Raw genomic sequence first — 17,332 nt, 5'->3', positions numbered from 1 at the left:
TTTTTTTTTTTTGTACTTCAGGTGAAGGCTTACAGAACAAATAGTTTCTCATGAAACAGTAGTACACATGTTGTTTTATGACATTGGTTAACAACCTCAACTATTTTATCTTAATTTGTACATTTTTAAGAATGAAGGCATTAGCAAATAAATGAAGAAATTATTTCAGGGAAGAGAATCATCCTAAATCTAATTCAGGGTCCTCTCCCTCCCAGCAGTCACCTGATTCCCTAGGGAGGGTCATTGTAAATTGGCTCAGGCTCAGTTACTGCAGGCTATTCTTCGGAGGGGGTCCCTGAGTGGCTCAAATGCTTACGTTATTGGCTGTTAACCAAAAGGTTAGTGGTTTGAATCCACCCAGAGGCTCCTTGGAAGAAAAGCCTGGTGATCTGCTTCTGAAAAATCAGCCACCGAAAACTCTATGCTGCACAGTTCTGCTCTTACACACATAGGGTCTCCCTAAGTCAGAGTTGACTCCAAGGCAACTGGTATGGTAAGCCATAATTAAATCTGGGAAGGATAGCTAAGACTCAGTCACAGGATTCAAGCAGTACTCAAACAGCCTAGCCTGCAAAGATGGGTCAGAATCAAGATGAACTACACTTACAATGTAAAATACCAAAATGGCTTTTTAAAAAATCCTTGCAGTCTGTATGCCTTAGCTGAAATCTCTCTGGACCTGAAGTCTCACCTACCTCACCTGCAGCTCACCCACAAGCCCACTTCCTGCCTGGCCTGCTGCGGCCGCTTCACCCAGGAATTATGGCATGAGCGGTGGGGAATGGAGGCGCTTCCTTCTGTTTTTAACGAAAGATGATTCTTTGATGCATACATTATGTTTTCTAACATTCTGGATGTTATTTTAACATTTAGCATTTTTATGACTTTTAAGAGCTAGCTACCAAACAAACGTGCTATTGAAATGACAGGAATGCATTTTCTCTTCCTTACCAGCAAAATGATTGTTTTTATAGATTTTTGTTGTTGTTGCATTGTGGAGAATATGCCACCTTGCATTTCTCACCTTCTCAAAGATCTCTGTACCCCCTGGAAGCTTGGTCAGTGTTGCTGAGCCTTCAGGTGGTAATTTTGATCATTGACTATGTCAGTTAGATGCCCTTTCTTATAGTTCTGAATAGTACTCTGAAAGGATCTGTAAAAACCACCACTTTGGTTTTCACTGGAGTTATCTACCCTGTTTCAATACTGTAATTTCTGCTCTTGGTATACACCTACAGATGGTTACGGTTTAAAGGGACATCTAGCATGTGAACTTCGAATTTGTACTAAAATAGACATACTGCACAGGGGTTTCTCAGACGCTTCCATCTCCATCAGATGCTTTCTACCTCAAAGACAGAGAATGGCGAGAAACCACATGGTTGCTTTTCTAAACTGTCTTATAACAGTAATTTAAGGCAAGAAATCTTTATGGGCAGACAAGAAATACATAAGCAAAGGCTTCAGAACACTTCTGCTGAAGGATTGGGCTTAGTAGGAAAGAAGAAACTATACCGCCTGACTGGAATTTTGCACAATCCATCATGCTGGGAAGTAGTCTTTTTTACTTTTTAAAATATAAGTCATTAATGATCATGATTTGCATATAAGCTTATCTTTGCAAAGCTGTTTTGGGGTTTACTCTGCAGATGCTCATAGTTTGCCTTCTTTATAAAACTCTTGGTGGAGATTTAAGCTTAGCTTTCTTAACAAATTCTTACCTTTCGTTGTAGTTAATATTAGCGGTGAGCAATTTTTTAATTTGTCATATTAATTTGTGTCTCTCATATTGATGAATGGATAAGAGGTTGATTGTTGGAATAGAAGTCATTTGTCCAGCTTTTAAGAGTAAATATGTGATATTCCAGAAGGCTGGAAAGTCTGTGATAAAATTTGAGCTCATTTTGTAATGTAGCCATAATACCATAGATGTTAGATCTGAAAGAAAGCATCCAGCTCAACTCTCTAATTTTGTAGATGATGACTCTGAGCCCAGAGAAGATGAGTGACTTTCTCAAGTTACAGAGATAAGGACACTCAAACCCTACATCTTATTGATCCCAATCCAGTGTTCCTTCCACCACACTACACAACCAAAATATTTTTAAGTACTGCTGGAAGTAAATTTAAGCCTGTAGAAATGTCTGTTTATTGATTGAAATCTAAGCATCAATGATTTCCAATTGTTCTCTTATTTTATCTGTCTCACTTCTTTGAGGGTTCCATATTATTTCTCCCAGTTCTCTAATATAATTAAATAATTAATATATATTAAATATCTTGGTTTTCAATTCAGTATCACACTGAAAGTATTCCTTTGTGTGCATTTATACTTTGTGTCCAATCAATATACAACTGTTTTGTGTCCACAAACCATTTAGGTTATGTTTAAAATTATAAACTCCTGAATGGCAAGGAAATTGACTATTTCCTATTTGGTACAGCCTATAGAACTGTAAAGTGCAGTCTGGGACCCTAAATAAGTGTCTTAATATGAAGTGGTACTTCTTTCAGCTTCTATTTTATCACAATGTCTTTGTACTCCGGGGCAGCCCTGTGTATGTGTCTGTGTTGTATATACTCTCGGTGGGTGTTTGCTAAGTGATAGTCACTAAAACAAGAATTATTATTACAGCCTCGTTCCTTCTGTTTCCTTTCATTAAACCTACCCCTCTACCAACTAGCTCATGAAGCTGATCACATGGAAGACATTTTTATTTTTATATACGCTTTAAAGAACTGGTTCAGTTAATCATAAAATACAGTATAATTATGAAATCTAAAAGTTGGAAGGAACATTGGAAAACAGTCTCTTCTACCTACCCTGGAAAAACATTGAAATAAAAGTAAAGAAATCCTCAACAACCCTTCAATAACTAATGTAGGTTCCAACCCGACCCTTGTCATTGCCCCATAGGGTTCCCAAGGAGCAGCAGATGGATTCAAACTGCCAACCTTTTGGTTAGCAGCCAAGCTCTTAACCACTGCACCACAGGGCTTCTACAACCATAAAATCAGTTCCTTACATCTGGTCAGAATCCTTATTACTTCAATAGAACACGATGACTTATTTATAATGTCTTCTGAGGAAAGATTACTTAGCAAATTTTTATGGATGGTACAGGACATGTGGAAAAAGAATCTCCATTTCTTAGAATCTTTTAATAACTTCCTGTATTTTGAAAATATATTTTTGCTTCTCCTCTTCTGAAGTTTTTAAGAGAAAGACTTATCATCTTGAAATGAAAAGAAACGAACAGTATCAGAATTAATTAAAGTCATCCTTAGGGATAATTTGTCTTGAAGGGTAAATAGGGAAACAAATGTTCCCAAGCAAGCTGTAAAACAATCCACCAGGTTTTACTTACCTCTGCCCATCACAAGCGACTGTAATTTGCGGGGGGAGACACAACTTGGCTTCAGGAGAGACACTCCTGAATTCAAATAGAAAGCATAATCTGGTGCCTGGCTACGTCCTTCACCAAAGGAGAATTTAAATTATACTGCTTTAGAGCTGAGAGTCCCGAGAACTTTCTCCCTTTGTTACTTAGAAAATTTCCTTGAGAAATATCCTTGATTCTATATTCTTGGGGCAATACAGTGAAGATAGAGGGCCTAAAGAAATACCCAAGTCAGAAAGCTGTACACCATTCAGGCAAAACCTGGATGGAGAGGAGCGCTGTTCCCATGATTAGCTAGCTTCCCCAGCCAGCCTGTAGGTGGGTGTGTTTAACAGAAGGAAGCAATGGGAACCCGCCAGTCAGCCAGCCTTTAAAGCTAATTAGCTCAGCATACAACAAAGATAAGTGAGCCCGGGAGGAGGGCCCCCTGAGGGGTCTTTAGATTCTGGGAAATGTCTGATTGGCAGATGTTAAAAGGGATTCTTTGGTAATCCAGTGCATCAATGAGCTGCACAAATTCAGTCCAGGACTGCAAGAATTTAGGCATGAGGACACTCTGTGCAGGAGGCGCGCAAAGGCAGACCCAAGATGGACAGAACCTTGGAATCCCTGAGACACATCATTACCCAAGTCTTGCCTCACAGAGACCCGGCGCTGGTTTTCAAAGACTGTAAGTACTGCAGAGGAAAAATTTTTTTGACTTTTTAGAAAATAGTCCTAAACGTCCAGTCACATCCTATTTAAGTACGATTTCCCTTAAATCTCTGTAATCGTGTGCTGTGGTCCAAGTGATATTTAACTTGTTCCTGACTAAAGTCAGAAGAATGATTTCATTTCACCTACAGGCATTAGTTGTTGGGTGATTTTGTCGGTGATATGTCTTGGTAACCATTTAGAAGTCTCTCCTTCTAAAATCTAAGACCTGCCTAAGACTTAAGGATATTTCCAGATGCTTTTTAAGTAAGGCAAGCCTGGTTGGTACTGATATTAAAACTAAAAATGACTTGGAAATGATAATAAAATATACCTATGTGTGTTAACTTGTTTAATCCTAAGAAAAATATATTAGTTATGTTAAACCAAGTGTTGTGTTTGTCTGAGCATTTTTGTTGCAGGCAAAATGTTAAAAATAAATTGCCTCTGAGCTCTTAAATTCTAATAACAAATTATAACAGTTTAGTTAAAAAGGTCAATAAAGTGAGATGCCTTCCATCTCTGCAACACTCCCAAAAAATCCACACAGCTATTCAAAGTTATTTCAATTTTTAATAAACAATTATGAAAAAAAATAATTCAATCAAGCTTCCAATTCCAGCAATGCTATTAAACCATTTGTCATGTAACTTCATTTCTGGAACCAATTTGATTTCCTGCTGCTGCAGAACAGACGATCTTCACATTGTATCTTATCTACAGTGAGTTTCATATTACAAAGGGCTTCTGAAAAAGAACTTTGCTATGGAACTGCCCGAAAGGTAAAATGCATATGGAAGTTTTGTGTTTTTTTTTCTATAGGTTACAGCTTTCCTCTTTCTGAATAGCTATGTAAATTTTTGTCTCCATCAAAACATCAATGGTTTGGATTTTTGCTTTCTGATTGCTGAATAACGTTACTTTGCAGATGTCATTTTAGTTTATATGAAATACGTGCTATGAAAAGAGAGAAGTGTTAGATAATTTTATTCTATAATTTTCTCCTCTTAGAAATTAAACTGCAACTAATCTGCCCTTTCTTTCTCTTTTTTCCGTTCTTTCTTTCTCTCTTTTTCTCTCTCTCTTTCTTAATATTGTCTTCAAGCATTTGTCAGTAGCTATGCTAGAACTAATGAAAAGCACTCCCTCCCGCAGTCTAGTGGAGACTATTCAGGCTTGTTATGTTTCTTTAAGTGAAGAGGGAAGGAAAGAATGTCTCCCTCCTACAACAGTGAAAAGTAAAAGCACTCCTGGACTGCCCAAAGCTTTGGATAATTTGTGTAGGACCAAGGTCTTAGGCTGAGAGTTTGGATAGTGGAAGCAGTAAAAAGAAATTGGAGGGGAAATTTAAGAAGTTTAAATCTGAAATTGCATGGCTCACTTTTAAAGCTGAACTAAATTCCAGCGATTGTTTACAGTTTAGAAGAGAGAATCAAATAGAAAGAGGGCTAAAATAAAACACGCATTAAGATCTGTCATCCAGATCTTTTCAGGAACTCATTTATATGAAAAACCAGCCATCACCTGCTTCCCCTAGACTGGGCAACTGCTTACATGGTTTAAGAGGTATGCATATTAAACCGCTGATGCTCTCCCTCTGGCTTTCTCTAATCTAAAAAAATAACTAAGTGAATGTAAGCCAAATGGCAAATTTCTGTACTGGGAGTTTCATAATGTGGAAGCATCTAACCTCACTATCCTTGTGGAATAAGTGGGAACGAGCCTGCTTACTTTCTGGGGCTGGACATCAAAAGTGTGTCTGGGGGCTATGCCATGCTTTGGCAACCTAGAGTGCACGTGCCGGCGTTTGGCACGTGGCCCCTTTTCTTTGGCACACCCCCAAGTTGCTGCCCCCACACTCCTGTTGGCAGCCTGTAAAAAGCTGCCACCAGCCTGGAATCCAGGCTCTGAGCAGCCCCCTCTGGCTCTAGTCACTCTTGGCTCCCCCCACCTCAAGTCTTCCTGCCAGAAAGAAAGGTCTGTGTACTTGAACACTTCACTGCCAATTCCTTGAGAAAAATTGCTACCTTGCTTTCCTGAACGATGGAAAGCTGATCCAGGGGTTTTTAAAACCCAGCACAGTTGAACAAAGAGCAAAGTTTTAAAGAACACTTTTAGACTTTTTCTAAATATCTTTTCTAAACATGCAAGGTTTTTTTTTTCCCTCTCTTCACTCTTTGGACACATATAATGCAGGGAGCGTAAATGATCATTCAATTAATTTGCTGCCTCAGTTGTCTTCTGATTTGTTTTAAAATAAGCAATAGAAAAGTGAATTTTCTTTTCAAATGGGTAGGAAAAGCACCCAGAGCGTTTTCTAGTCAGAGGCAGATGCACATGGGAATAGTTAGATTCATTTAAGGAAATAAAATTTGAATGCTTTTCTCAGCCAAGAGGGCCTGCAAACGGCATTTTGCGATGCATTGCATTAAATCTGTCGTTCATTTTAGACAAGGTGTTCATCTGGCAATAGTTGTGATTTGTTTTTTTATTTTCTCTCCTGGAAGGAAATGAATTCCATAACAAGTTTTGTTTTGTTTTTTCCCTTTCCCTATTTCACATTTCAAATGAAAAATAGTAGAAAGGAGTTTTAAGTAAGGTGGGCTCTCAATTTGCAATTTGCTCATCTAAGCTGACACTTGGCTGTTCTCCACTACAGAAGTGCCTCATCACTGCAACCATTTGAGTAACAAGGGAGTCTCCACCCTCCCAGAGTCCCACTGCAGTGAAATGATGGCATTTCTCCATGTTGCCTTCCATTCTTGGCTTTGTGTAATACCCAATTTCTTTTCAACTCATGCGTCACAACCTAGGATTGTGAGCTATCCTAAAGGCAGCCCCTGTCAGCTCCTTTGAGAGAATGTGTGTGAGCTTACTATTTGTTTGCTACTGTTTGACGGTTCTCACGTGCTTTCTCTAAAGAAATCACCACATGATTTCAAGATGGCTGCGCTTTCAGCTCCTAATCTGAGTGCTAACTCCTCAAATTGTTGTTGTTAGCTGCTGTCGAGTCAACACTGACTCATGGTGACCCCATGCACAAAGGAACAAAATGCTGCCTGGTCCTGAGCCATCCCCATGGTCGTTGCAGATCGGACTGTCGTGATCCATAGGGTTTTCATTGGTTGGTGTTTGAAAGTAGATTGCCAGGTCTTTTTTTCTAATCCATCTTAGTCTGGAAACTCTGCTAAAACCTGTTCAGCATCAGAGTGACATGCAAGCCTCCACTGACAGACAGGTCGAGATGAGGTACACTGGTGAAAAATTGAACTTGTGTCTTCCGCATGGAAGGCAAGAATTCTACCACTGAACAAACCACTGCCCCCAACTCCAAATTACATTACAAGAGTGTAATATGCTTGTCTGCTATTATTGTGCTCTTTTGTCATCCATTTAATAGTAATGTGAGGATGTTAAGCCCTCGTAATGTGATAGGCACTATGCTAGGAACATTCATTCCTCACAGCAAGTGGTAATGTAGGTAAAATCGTTATTTACAGATGAGGAAACTGAGGCTCATGGAGGTTAAAGTAACTTGCCCAGGGTCACATAGCTAGTAAATGATAGAACCAGGATTCAAACTCTGTCTTCCAACTCCTCACCGTTGGCCATGAGAAGACATTGCCTCTCAGAAGTGCTACATTAACATTTCATGTAATAGCTCCATCTGTTGGGAAAATTGAAAGGGGAGAGAAGTGAATTCTCTTGGGAATGTGGGTGGAGCCCACCGACCACACATCTGAGCAAGGCAGGGCCATAAAGGGTGATTAGGAGTGTGACAGGAGAGTGGAGAGGGGAAGGGCATTTTTGGAAAGAGGGAAAAACTTGTCCAAAGGCAGATTGGGCAAAACAAGAATGACATATTGGGGAAGGAGGAGACCTGGCTGAGGAGGCAGGTGGGAGCCAGATAGGGAAGGGTACGCTTAAGTGCAGGCAGTAGGGAACCATTGCCGTTAATGGTGATCCTAGACTAGTTCTGGAAGTTTATGGACTTACGTTGCATTGAGGAAAATTTTATATTGACATCATTGGAGGTATACTTCCTGATACCTAAGTTAGGGATGATTACTGCTGTTTCTCAGCCAGAATCCATTTGCCAACTCAGGCAAAATGCAAGATTTGTAAACATCAAATATACATGTGGGGAGAAGCCACTTCACCGACTGAAGGCCAAAATCAAGGCAAATAGATTGTTTAATAGTTAGTTTAATTGTCATTGTAGCCATCAGAATGCATTGGTGTTTAGCTTTGACTTAAAAAGTGATATATGAGATTTCACTAATATTTTTCCTCAAATTTTACAACGAAAAAACAAGATAGAAACTTTACTAAACACTGTATAGTTGGAAGTAATTTTCTCACACATCTGAGGTGCATTAACTCTTCCATTTGGGGACACTTTTTTCTTCATGAAAGGTTTTATTTATATCAGGTAGGTGAATACTTCAAAGAAAAGTACATTTTTACCCTTTAGAAAAATTGGGCCAGATTGCAGAGCTATTAAAAACATCTTAGCAATCATGAACCTGGCCACATGAAATGTGAGAGAGCAAAATTGTTCAACAGTCAAGTATTTTCTCCATTCCATGCTTTTGAGCGTAGATATTTGAAATCTATAAATTTGATGATACATTTATAGTTTTCTCATTTCAAAGAAAAGAATGGAGTAGGATGTAAGGGATGAAGGTACTTGTGCAGTAAAATCCCTACACATATTGCACTGCATACCTCCACAGAAAGTGTGCCTGGAAGAATGTGGCTAAAAAAAACACCCTACTGCTCACTAGCTGATTTGAGAAGAATGACTGTATCTTGATTACAATAATTTGAACTGTGATAATGTTAGCATCTAAACTATGGAGATGTCCTTTCTACTGAAGCCTATTCAAATGCTAATTTTACTTGATTTGTTATAGGATGTAACTACTTTCATTTGCATTTATACTAAGAGAAAAATTCAGATTTCTGATCCGCTGTCAGTGACATAAGAGTTGTTCTCTTTTCTTTTTTTCAGTAAATCTACACTTGGCAGGGTTTAAATACTAAAATATCTCAGCCCCAGAGGAAAATTTTTCAGAATGGAAAAAAAGAAAATAGGTGATTTTTGATCTCTAAATGGCCATATCTGTCCTAATACATTTATTTCTTATAGGTAAATAAGATTTAATAAATCAAAATAAAATATGATAGACATCCATCCTGTGGTAAAATCTGATACTTCTTCATGGTCTGCTGTCTCATCTCACTATAGGGTTTTTTTTTAAACAGTTAAGATTTGTTAGCCTGAACTCTATTTTAACAACTTCTGAAACTCATGTGTTAAGTTACAGCCCATAATAGGTTACAGCTGCATTAGCGTGAGTTTCTAAGTTATGATTTTTCTGTTTAAATGATACGGTTTTACTGATTATGTGCTACAGATTGATTTAAGAAATGTAAGAAAACTTTAGAAGCCTTTCATAAAAGAATCTTCTTTATTTAATACAGTTCATATTGAAGTTTTAACCCCAACGGCTCTTTTTTTCTCCATGTTCAAATGTCCTTGTAAGTTTAGTCTGTCAAGGTAGTTAAAATAATCCTATTTAAAAGAAAAAGAAAATAAAAGAATCCAAGTGAAAGTTTAATATTAACAAAACAGACAATTATTACACTCCCTGTAGTTCTCTGTAACCAAAAAGCCGGCGGTTCGAACCCACCAGCTGCTCTTTGTTAGAACAATGTAGCAGTCTGCTTCTGTAAGGATTACAGCCTTGGCAACCCTATGGGGCATTTCTACTCTGTGCTATGTGGTCGCTATGAGTGAAAATGGACTCAACAGTAGTGAGTTTGGTTTGGTTTGGTAGTTCACTGTATTTTCTCTATGGTCTCCATAGAATGTTGTTTGAATTATGGTTTTGTTTTGTTTTTTTCCTTGCTGGGATGATGATTAGTTCATCCCTATTTCGATCTCATCCCAGTAGGCAGCAGCTGTGGGAACCCATCATTTAGTCACCACTCCTTTGCCACTTATGGTCTGTACTGTTTGGTTTGCATTTCTCTCACGTGTCTTCACCAACGTGTTTTCATCCACACCTAAGTCCCAGGAGGGCAGAGTACTCCTCTGTAACACCCAAGTTGCCTCCCACGAGGCGAGGCACCTAGCAGGTGCACAACAGAATTTTTTTAATCTCTAATTGGTTGACTTTGTCCTTTACAAACAGTAGGGAGAATTATCCCTTGTCAGGTGTTCTCCTTTATCATGAAATAAACTGTGTTGGGGCCATTCTAAGCCATCATCCACTGACACCTTAGTTCCAGGCTAATTATATGCAGGGTTAAGTTGACAGCTAGATGAAACAGATGGAGGGAGAAAGGAGCTCAGAAGTTAAATACAGTCACTCAGGCAACTTCCCCAGAGAGCTGTCTGGGGTTGGTCTTGACGAAGAGTCCAGAATCAGCCCGTATACCACACTGGCACAGTGGCTTAGATTGCTGATCCTTACACGCATCCTCAGTGTCCGCGCTCAGCTCTGGGCTTCCACAGTGTGCACCACGCTCTTTAGTGCTTTGTACATAGACCCCAGTTAGATAGCTGTGGAGGTTCATCAAAAGCTTTCCCAGAGAAGGTACGTTATAAGCCTAAAGCCATATTTGCACAGATTTAACCATTTTAACTAAACAGAGCAGGTCAGCAAAGCAACCAGTACGACTGATCCTTGTCTAAAATCAGTGATCCTACAAAGTCTTTTAAATACTGTGTAATGCCAGTGCCCAGTAGAACATGGGAAGGACATATGCTTGCTTATTGGTTAAATAAGATACATCAGGTTTTTATTTTATGTAGCTTTTGTGATCAGATGACATCAGCCAACCTAGGTGCACATATAAACCATATATGTGAGTTCAGGCACATTGCTGCAACTGTTCAATTCTGGTATACTTAAAAACCAAAACCAAACCCAGTGCCGTCGAGTTGATGCCGACTCATACCGACCCTATAGGACAGAGTAGAACTGCCTTATAAGGTCTCCCGGGAGCAGCTGGTAGATTCGAACTGCCAACCTTTTGGTTAGCCGCTAAGTTCTTAACCATTGGGATCCCTGGTATACTTAATGACTTTTTAATTTGTCTTTGTGATTTCCTCTTTCTCCTCCATATTCTTTCCTCTCTCCTTAAAAAAAAAAAAAAAAAATTATTACCCTGGGCTTCCAAATATACAATTACATTGTTATTTAAATTTCTCCCCATATGATGCACATTTCTACAATTTTAAATTTTAAAGATGAAAATTAAACCAAAAAAAAAAAAGAAGTATATCCTTATTGCATGTTTTGGAGAATTTCCTGAAAGGTTAACTTTATAAAACAACCTAAAGGATCATAATTCCCTCAGGAGAGTATTCACAGTGGGGAGCAGTAGTGAAAGAAGAAAAGAAAAAGCAAACAAAAGAATAAACACAAGGGAGCTTTCCAGCTGCTGAAGGAGGGAGGCCCTGACTCAGATTCTTTTTTTAACTAAGGGAAAGGTTTTTACTAAAGGAAAGCTCCTCTGCTGGTGCTGGGAACAAAGCAAGACTCCAAGCCGTCTCAATCCTGCTGTGTGGCTGTGGCTACCTTTGAGAGTCTACACAAAAGAGAAAGGGGCCCAACATTCCTACATGTTGTATCCTACACAGGAGCCCTGGTGGTGCAGTGGTTAAAGCGCTTGGCTGCTAACCAAAAGTTCAGTTGCTATAATTTTTGACTCATAGTGACCCCAAGAGACAGAGTGGAACTTCCCTCATAGGATTTTCTAGGCTATAATCTTTACAAAGGAGCCCTCGTGAAAACAGTGGTTAAACTGCTCAGCTGCTAACAGTATGAACTCAACAGCCGCTCTGCAGGAGAAAGATGTGGCAGTCTGCTTCTGTAAATATTTACAGCCTTGGAAACCATATGGGGCAGTTCTACCCTGTCATATAGGGTCGCTATGAGTCGGAATCGACTCGACAACAGCAGTGGGTCTTGGTGCCCTACACACAAGCTGTGTCCACAAGATTCCATTAACCTGGTCAAAACTTGGCAAAGTCTGAGAATGGTTATAAGCTGCTAGACAGCAAGTTCTGTTCAGTGTACTGAGGTTCAGCTAAGACCCAAAGGCACCCCATTTTGCAATCCATTTTGAATGAACAGTGAATCAGCAGCATAAATTTGGAGGTCCATTTCCTGCTATTTCCTCAACAAAACTGAGAAATCACTTTGGTAAGAGCAAGTTGTACATGGTTGAATTGCTTGACTAGAAAATACTAATTAAATTCATTTTAAAATATCACCTGCTAAGGCTAATATAATTGAAGGTTATATAAAATCATTGCATAACGTAAATCCATCTGTTCAGAGGCAGAAACTCAATTTGAAAATATGTTACCCATCTTGAAAATCTCTTAATGATTTATTCTTAAATGGTAACCTTTCAAATTTGTCTTTCATTTTTTGGCAAGGGATATTGTTCTGAGAGAATTTTTCCTTACATAGGGCATAAAGTTTTATATATAGATAGATAGATTTATAATAGACTTTTAAGATCCCTTTTTGTAGGTAAGTGATTGTCAGAATTCTAAGCAGAGTTTATCTCATACTAGGTAATTGAACTGAGCGATGAATTACATTGTTTCTGCTTTCCTGAAGCATAAGCAGTCATTAACCACTAATTTGAAATAAAAGTTGATTCTTCTCTTTGTAGTTTTTGCTAAAGGTTAGCATCCATCAGAAAGTGAAAGACTGGGGCAAAAACCCATTGTCAAAAATCTAAATGCTTAGAGAAACACCAAAAATTAGTGTAATAGAATATACTTATGGTAAGTAGATATGATTCTAATCGGGCAGCATCACCCGAACATGTTGTGAAGGCCCTCCAAAGAGAGAACTGTGAAAGTGGATTATATAGGTCATTGATATGTTAATTTATCAAGAGATAACATCAAAACACAGGGCAGGTTACAGAAACAGTATCCAAGGACATGCCATACATCCTAAAACAGCCTCTAGTCAGATCCTGGAGTTCCTGTTTATCAAAGCTGGCTTCACATAGATAATTTTCCAAAAGAACCCAATGCCTAAGGCCAAATGTCTCTGCTAAGCTGCTTACTAAGCTATTGTTTTACCTGAAGGTAACTCCAGGGAACCAGTTCCTTCAAGGTTCAAAAGGACCTCTAAGGGCAGATTATCCAGAAATCTGGATTCCAGGAGAATCAAAATGATTTTGTCACCATATTTTCAATTTTTGAGATAAGTAGAATTTCATCTATCTATTTTCTGGTTATTCTGAAGCTTTCACTTTACCAGTCAATGACATCAAATGAGCTCTCTCATGTCCATCTCTGAACTCGTCACATATTTTGGAAATAAATTAAATAGCATAAAGTGTTCAATTAGAGAATTTCAGACTTGCAGACCATTTTTAGAATATTTAATGACATGGTTTCCAATCCATGAACAGTTAGATTCAAAGATGCAGTATACAAACATATAATCACGCCTTTTTCTTTCTTCCTTCACCACCTCTAACTATAAATAACAGCTAACACTCTAGTGCTTACTATGTGTGAAGCCCTATTCTGAACATTTTCCATTTTAAGCCTTGTAACAACCCTATGATATAGATCAATCGACTTGATGGCAACTGGACTGAATAATATAGGTACTGTATTTTACAGATGAGGAAACTGAGGCACAAAAAGGTTAGGTATCTTCCAGATGGTGAATGGTAGAGACAGGATTCAAGCCCAGGCAGTTTGGCTCCAGAGTCTATGCTTTTCACCACCAAGTTAACTGCCTGCCTATTGAGAAAAGATGGAGAAACAAGATGCAGTAAGCATTTTATTATGTGGGAATTAGTACTTGTATTTGAAGATTCTTCCGTAACATATTCTGTAGTCTATGGAGCATTTAAATTCTCTACATCTCAGACTTTCCATATGAAAACAGAGATGGTGTTTCTATCAGCAGGTCCATAGTGTCCAACCTGTAAAACTGAAAATATAATAATATACATGATAAGTTCTAAATTTTTAGGATAAAATCCCTCTGAGTGTCCAGTTATTGACATTCTTCTCTGAAGTGGTTTCATGCTCTTTCCAAGCTGTAGAAGGAGCAATCTCTTGCTCGCTTCATCGATTACTCACTTCTCATGGGTTTTCTGCCCAGGTTTTTCCAAAAAAAAATGTTCTGCCTTGGGCTCACATAGATGCACAAGAGTAATCACACATTCTTTCCACGTGATGGGGCCCTGCGCTACGTGGCTTGTGGCTCCACCTGTACATGGATGGAGCCACCGTGGGCAACACGACACCTTGGGCAAAGGCAAGGAACTAGGAACTCTGTGCTCCTTCCTTTCTCTTCCACCTGGGTAAAGTTAGGCTACCAAAAGAATGAGGTTCTTTTCCAATTATTAAAAGAAACCAAGACCCCTACTCTAACTTTCATCCAATAGTATGCCTTTCCTAATGGCACCCTTTCCTGTCACTCAGCTCAGGCATAATTGTTTCTCTTACTCTTCTTGTTAAATGTCACCCTCACTCCTTTGGGAGCATGATTCCCTCCATTCCTCCAACCCTGTCTAAACCTCATTCCTCTGAGGTGGATCATTTAGGCACTCTTTTGATGAAGATTTTTTTCTAACCTTATAAGCCCACACTCGTCTACTTTCCTCTTGCATAAATTTTATAACTGTGCCATAAATTTTTAAGCTTTAAAGACTACTATCAAATTATCTCTGTTCTACAATTTAGTACTCTTAATATTTGTCCACTAATTATATTTTGAATATATTATTTCTCCAATCAAATTGTAAATCTTTGTGGGTAGAGGCCTATATTGAACTTCTTTATTACGCCATACTATGAAGGTCACTGTCGACATATATACCACACCTGGGCCCCACTCCTGGTGGATTACGATGTTCTGTTCCATAGATCCCAGAAGCTACTTTCAAATCCTTTTCAATAGAATGCTCCCAGCAGTCAACATAAATTGATTTGAATTGGCAGTCCAAGACGTCCCCATTCAGGGTTTTCATAAATCCTAGTTAACTGTGAAGATAAAACCCAAGCAAAGAAGTGACCAGCAACCCCGTCATTTACCCTGACCAGACTTCATCTTTCTGCACCGACTCCCACCATCTGTAGTTGGGGCTTGGCTGCTGCCACCACACCCATGCTTGGGGGCGTCACTGCAGATCACACATGAAACCTTCTATTTCAGAATGAAGTCCTGACTTCTCCATGTCTCGAACTGACTTATCTTCTACACTTTCATTTAATTGCATTCAAACTGTTTGGATTATGTTGAGTTTTCTTAGATTCCAAATAAATTCAACAACTGCCTCTAAGTAAATAGTCCTATTTAGGATACCAGGGAGGCTACAGAGAAGAACAAACCAGAGTCCCTGTGCTCTAGGATTTCACCATCTGCTGGAGAGAGAAGGCACACCCATACGACAGAGTTAAATAGCAGAAAACTGTAGTCTATAAGATGAATTGTTACCACAAGTCATTTCATTCCTCTGGCCAGAAGGAAGTCCAGACAAGTCTGCCTTGATAAATTTAGCCAGGAGCACCACGTCCATTTTATTAGCATGGTTTATAGGAGATTAAGTGCTAAGACACAGGGCCAGTAATGGGATAAAAGCTGAAAAAAAGGAGGCCCATGTGGGCTGGAGTGGATGAGTATAGCGTGATGGAGGAGGTGGTATTTCCTCTGAAGAATGGGAGTAAACAAGATGGATGGAGAGCAGGATAGGGACAGAAACAACACTCCAAGTATGAACAAAGGCACAGATGAGAAATAAGTACCATATGTTTGGGGACAAGTAAAGAGCCTATTCTGGTTGACACAGATAGAAAATTTCTACTGGAGAGGGTCAGCGGATGGAGAGCTAAGGTGCTCCACATTGCCTACCCTCTTCATCCGTCAGCTGCCTGTGTGAAAACCCTGCTGCTAAACATTATCACCTGAAAGGATGCTCGAGAAAGGGGAAGATGAAAACCTCATTTATAAAAGGTGTGTTTGGGGATCTAATAACCACTGTGAAAACTCTTGCCGTGTTGAAATTCCAAAATACAGTGAAGAACACAGCCACGCTAATGTCTGTATACCTGTTGCCGTTAAGTCGATTCCAACTCATAACGACCATATAGGACAGAGTAGAACTGTCCGTAGGGCCTCCAAGGGGCGACTGGTGGGTTCAAACTGTTGACCTTTTGGTTAGCAGCCAAGCTGTGTACAACACAGCAAATTGTCATGTTGTTAATACACAAAATAAACTGCCAAAGTGGTCTTTTGCTTGTGTCTGAGAAAGCAATTTGAGGCAGAGGAATGGATTAAGAAATTTAATCTGCAAAGTCACCTCAGAGATAAATTGCTTTCTTTACTCTCAGATGTTATAAGCGGGTTGGAGTCACAAAAGGAACTGGATTTCATGCTGTTGTTCCTGGGGTCTCCCAGCAATGCTCTCTCCTTCTACTCCCTCTCACACCCCCAGCCTTGGCCGTTTGATATTCTGTTTCTTTATAATAATTTCACCAGTTAAACATTAGTTGTCTCAATAAAGGCAAGGCCAAAAGATGACCTGTGAGTGTTAAACCCTGGACCAGAAGGGCTGCTAAGCTCAGCTTGTCCTGACTACTGAATCAGCCAAATTCTTACCCATCTGTGTTTCCTGGGTCTCCAGCTGAGGATTCGCTACCAGCCTCATGTCTAGGGTTCAGATTCACTCTGGATCACCAGTTTATCTTGCCCTGGCTGTAGGTAAAGCCCTTTTCCCTTACTGTCCATTGAGACTGAATAGACACTTTTCAAAAGGAACTTTATTAAGAAACTTTGGGTGAAAAACTGCATAACCAAAAACAATGTACTGCAGACCCTGAAGTGGCTGAACTTGGCCCAGTCAGGCAGACAGACATGGCCTTGGCTTGTCCTCATGCCCTTCTGCCCAGGAACCTGCTCCAAGCTCCTCATCAGTCTTTGGTCCTTTCCTCTTGTGGTGTCTCATTTAAAAGAAGGAACTGAAACGGCAGGCTCAGTCACAGCCCCTTAGGAGGCACACAATTGGTGGGTATTTACAACATTGCTGTAAACCAGAGCAAAGCGTTGGCTGAAGACTGATCATCAGGATGCCTGTTTACATGAACACAGACTTCACATTCAGTGTAGTGACAGTCTCAAATTGGAAACATGTTGTCTTAGGGTTTTCTAGAGAAACAGAACTGGTAAGACTATATA

General features: G+C 39.4%; 1 protein-coding gene across 1 annotated transcript in view; it reads left to right on the top strand.

Moving 5' to 3' along the window:
* The first annotated feature begins 3,766 nt into the window (after window positions 1-3,766).
* Window positions 3,767-17,332, top strand: part of LIX1 (limb and CNS expressed 1) — a 52,185-nt gene continuing 38,619 nt past the window's right edge. Inside the window, exon 1 of the mRNA XM_004375045.1 lies at window positions 3,767-4,071. Within this exon, the coding sequence (XP_004375102.1) occupies window positions 3,990-4,071 (82 nt within the window). The 5' untranslated portion in view covers window positions 3,767-3,989. The remainder of the gene's footprint in view (window positions 4,072-17,332) is intronic.

The sequence above is a fragment of the Trichechus manatus genome, unplaced genomic scaffold (genome assembly GCF_000243295.1).
Source record: "Trichechus manatus latirostris isolate Lorelei unplaced genomic scaffold, TriManLat1.0 scaffold00032, whole genome shotgun sequence".
Taxonomy (NCBI): domain Eukaryota; kingdom Metazoa; phylum Chordata; class Mammalia; order Sirenia; family Trichechidae; genus Trichechus; species Trichechus manatus.
Note: the sequence above shows the minus strand (reverse complement) of the source record. Positions and strands in the feature narration are given on the sequence as shown.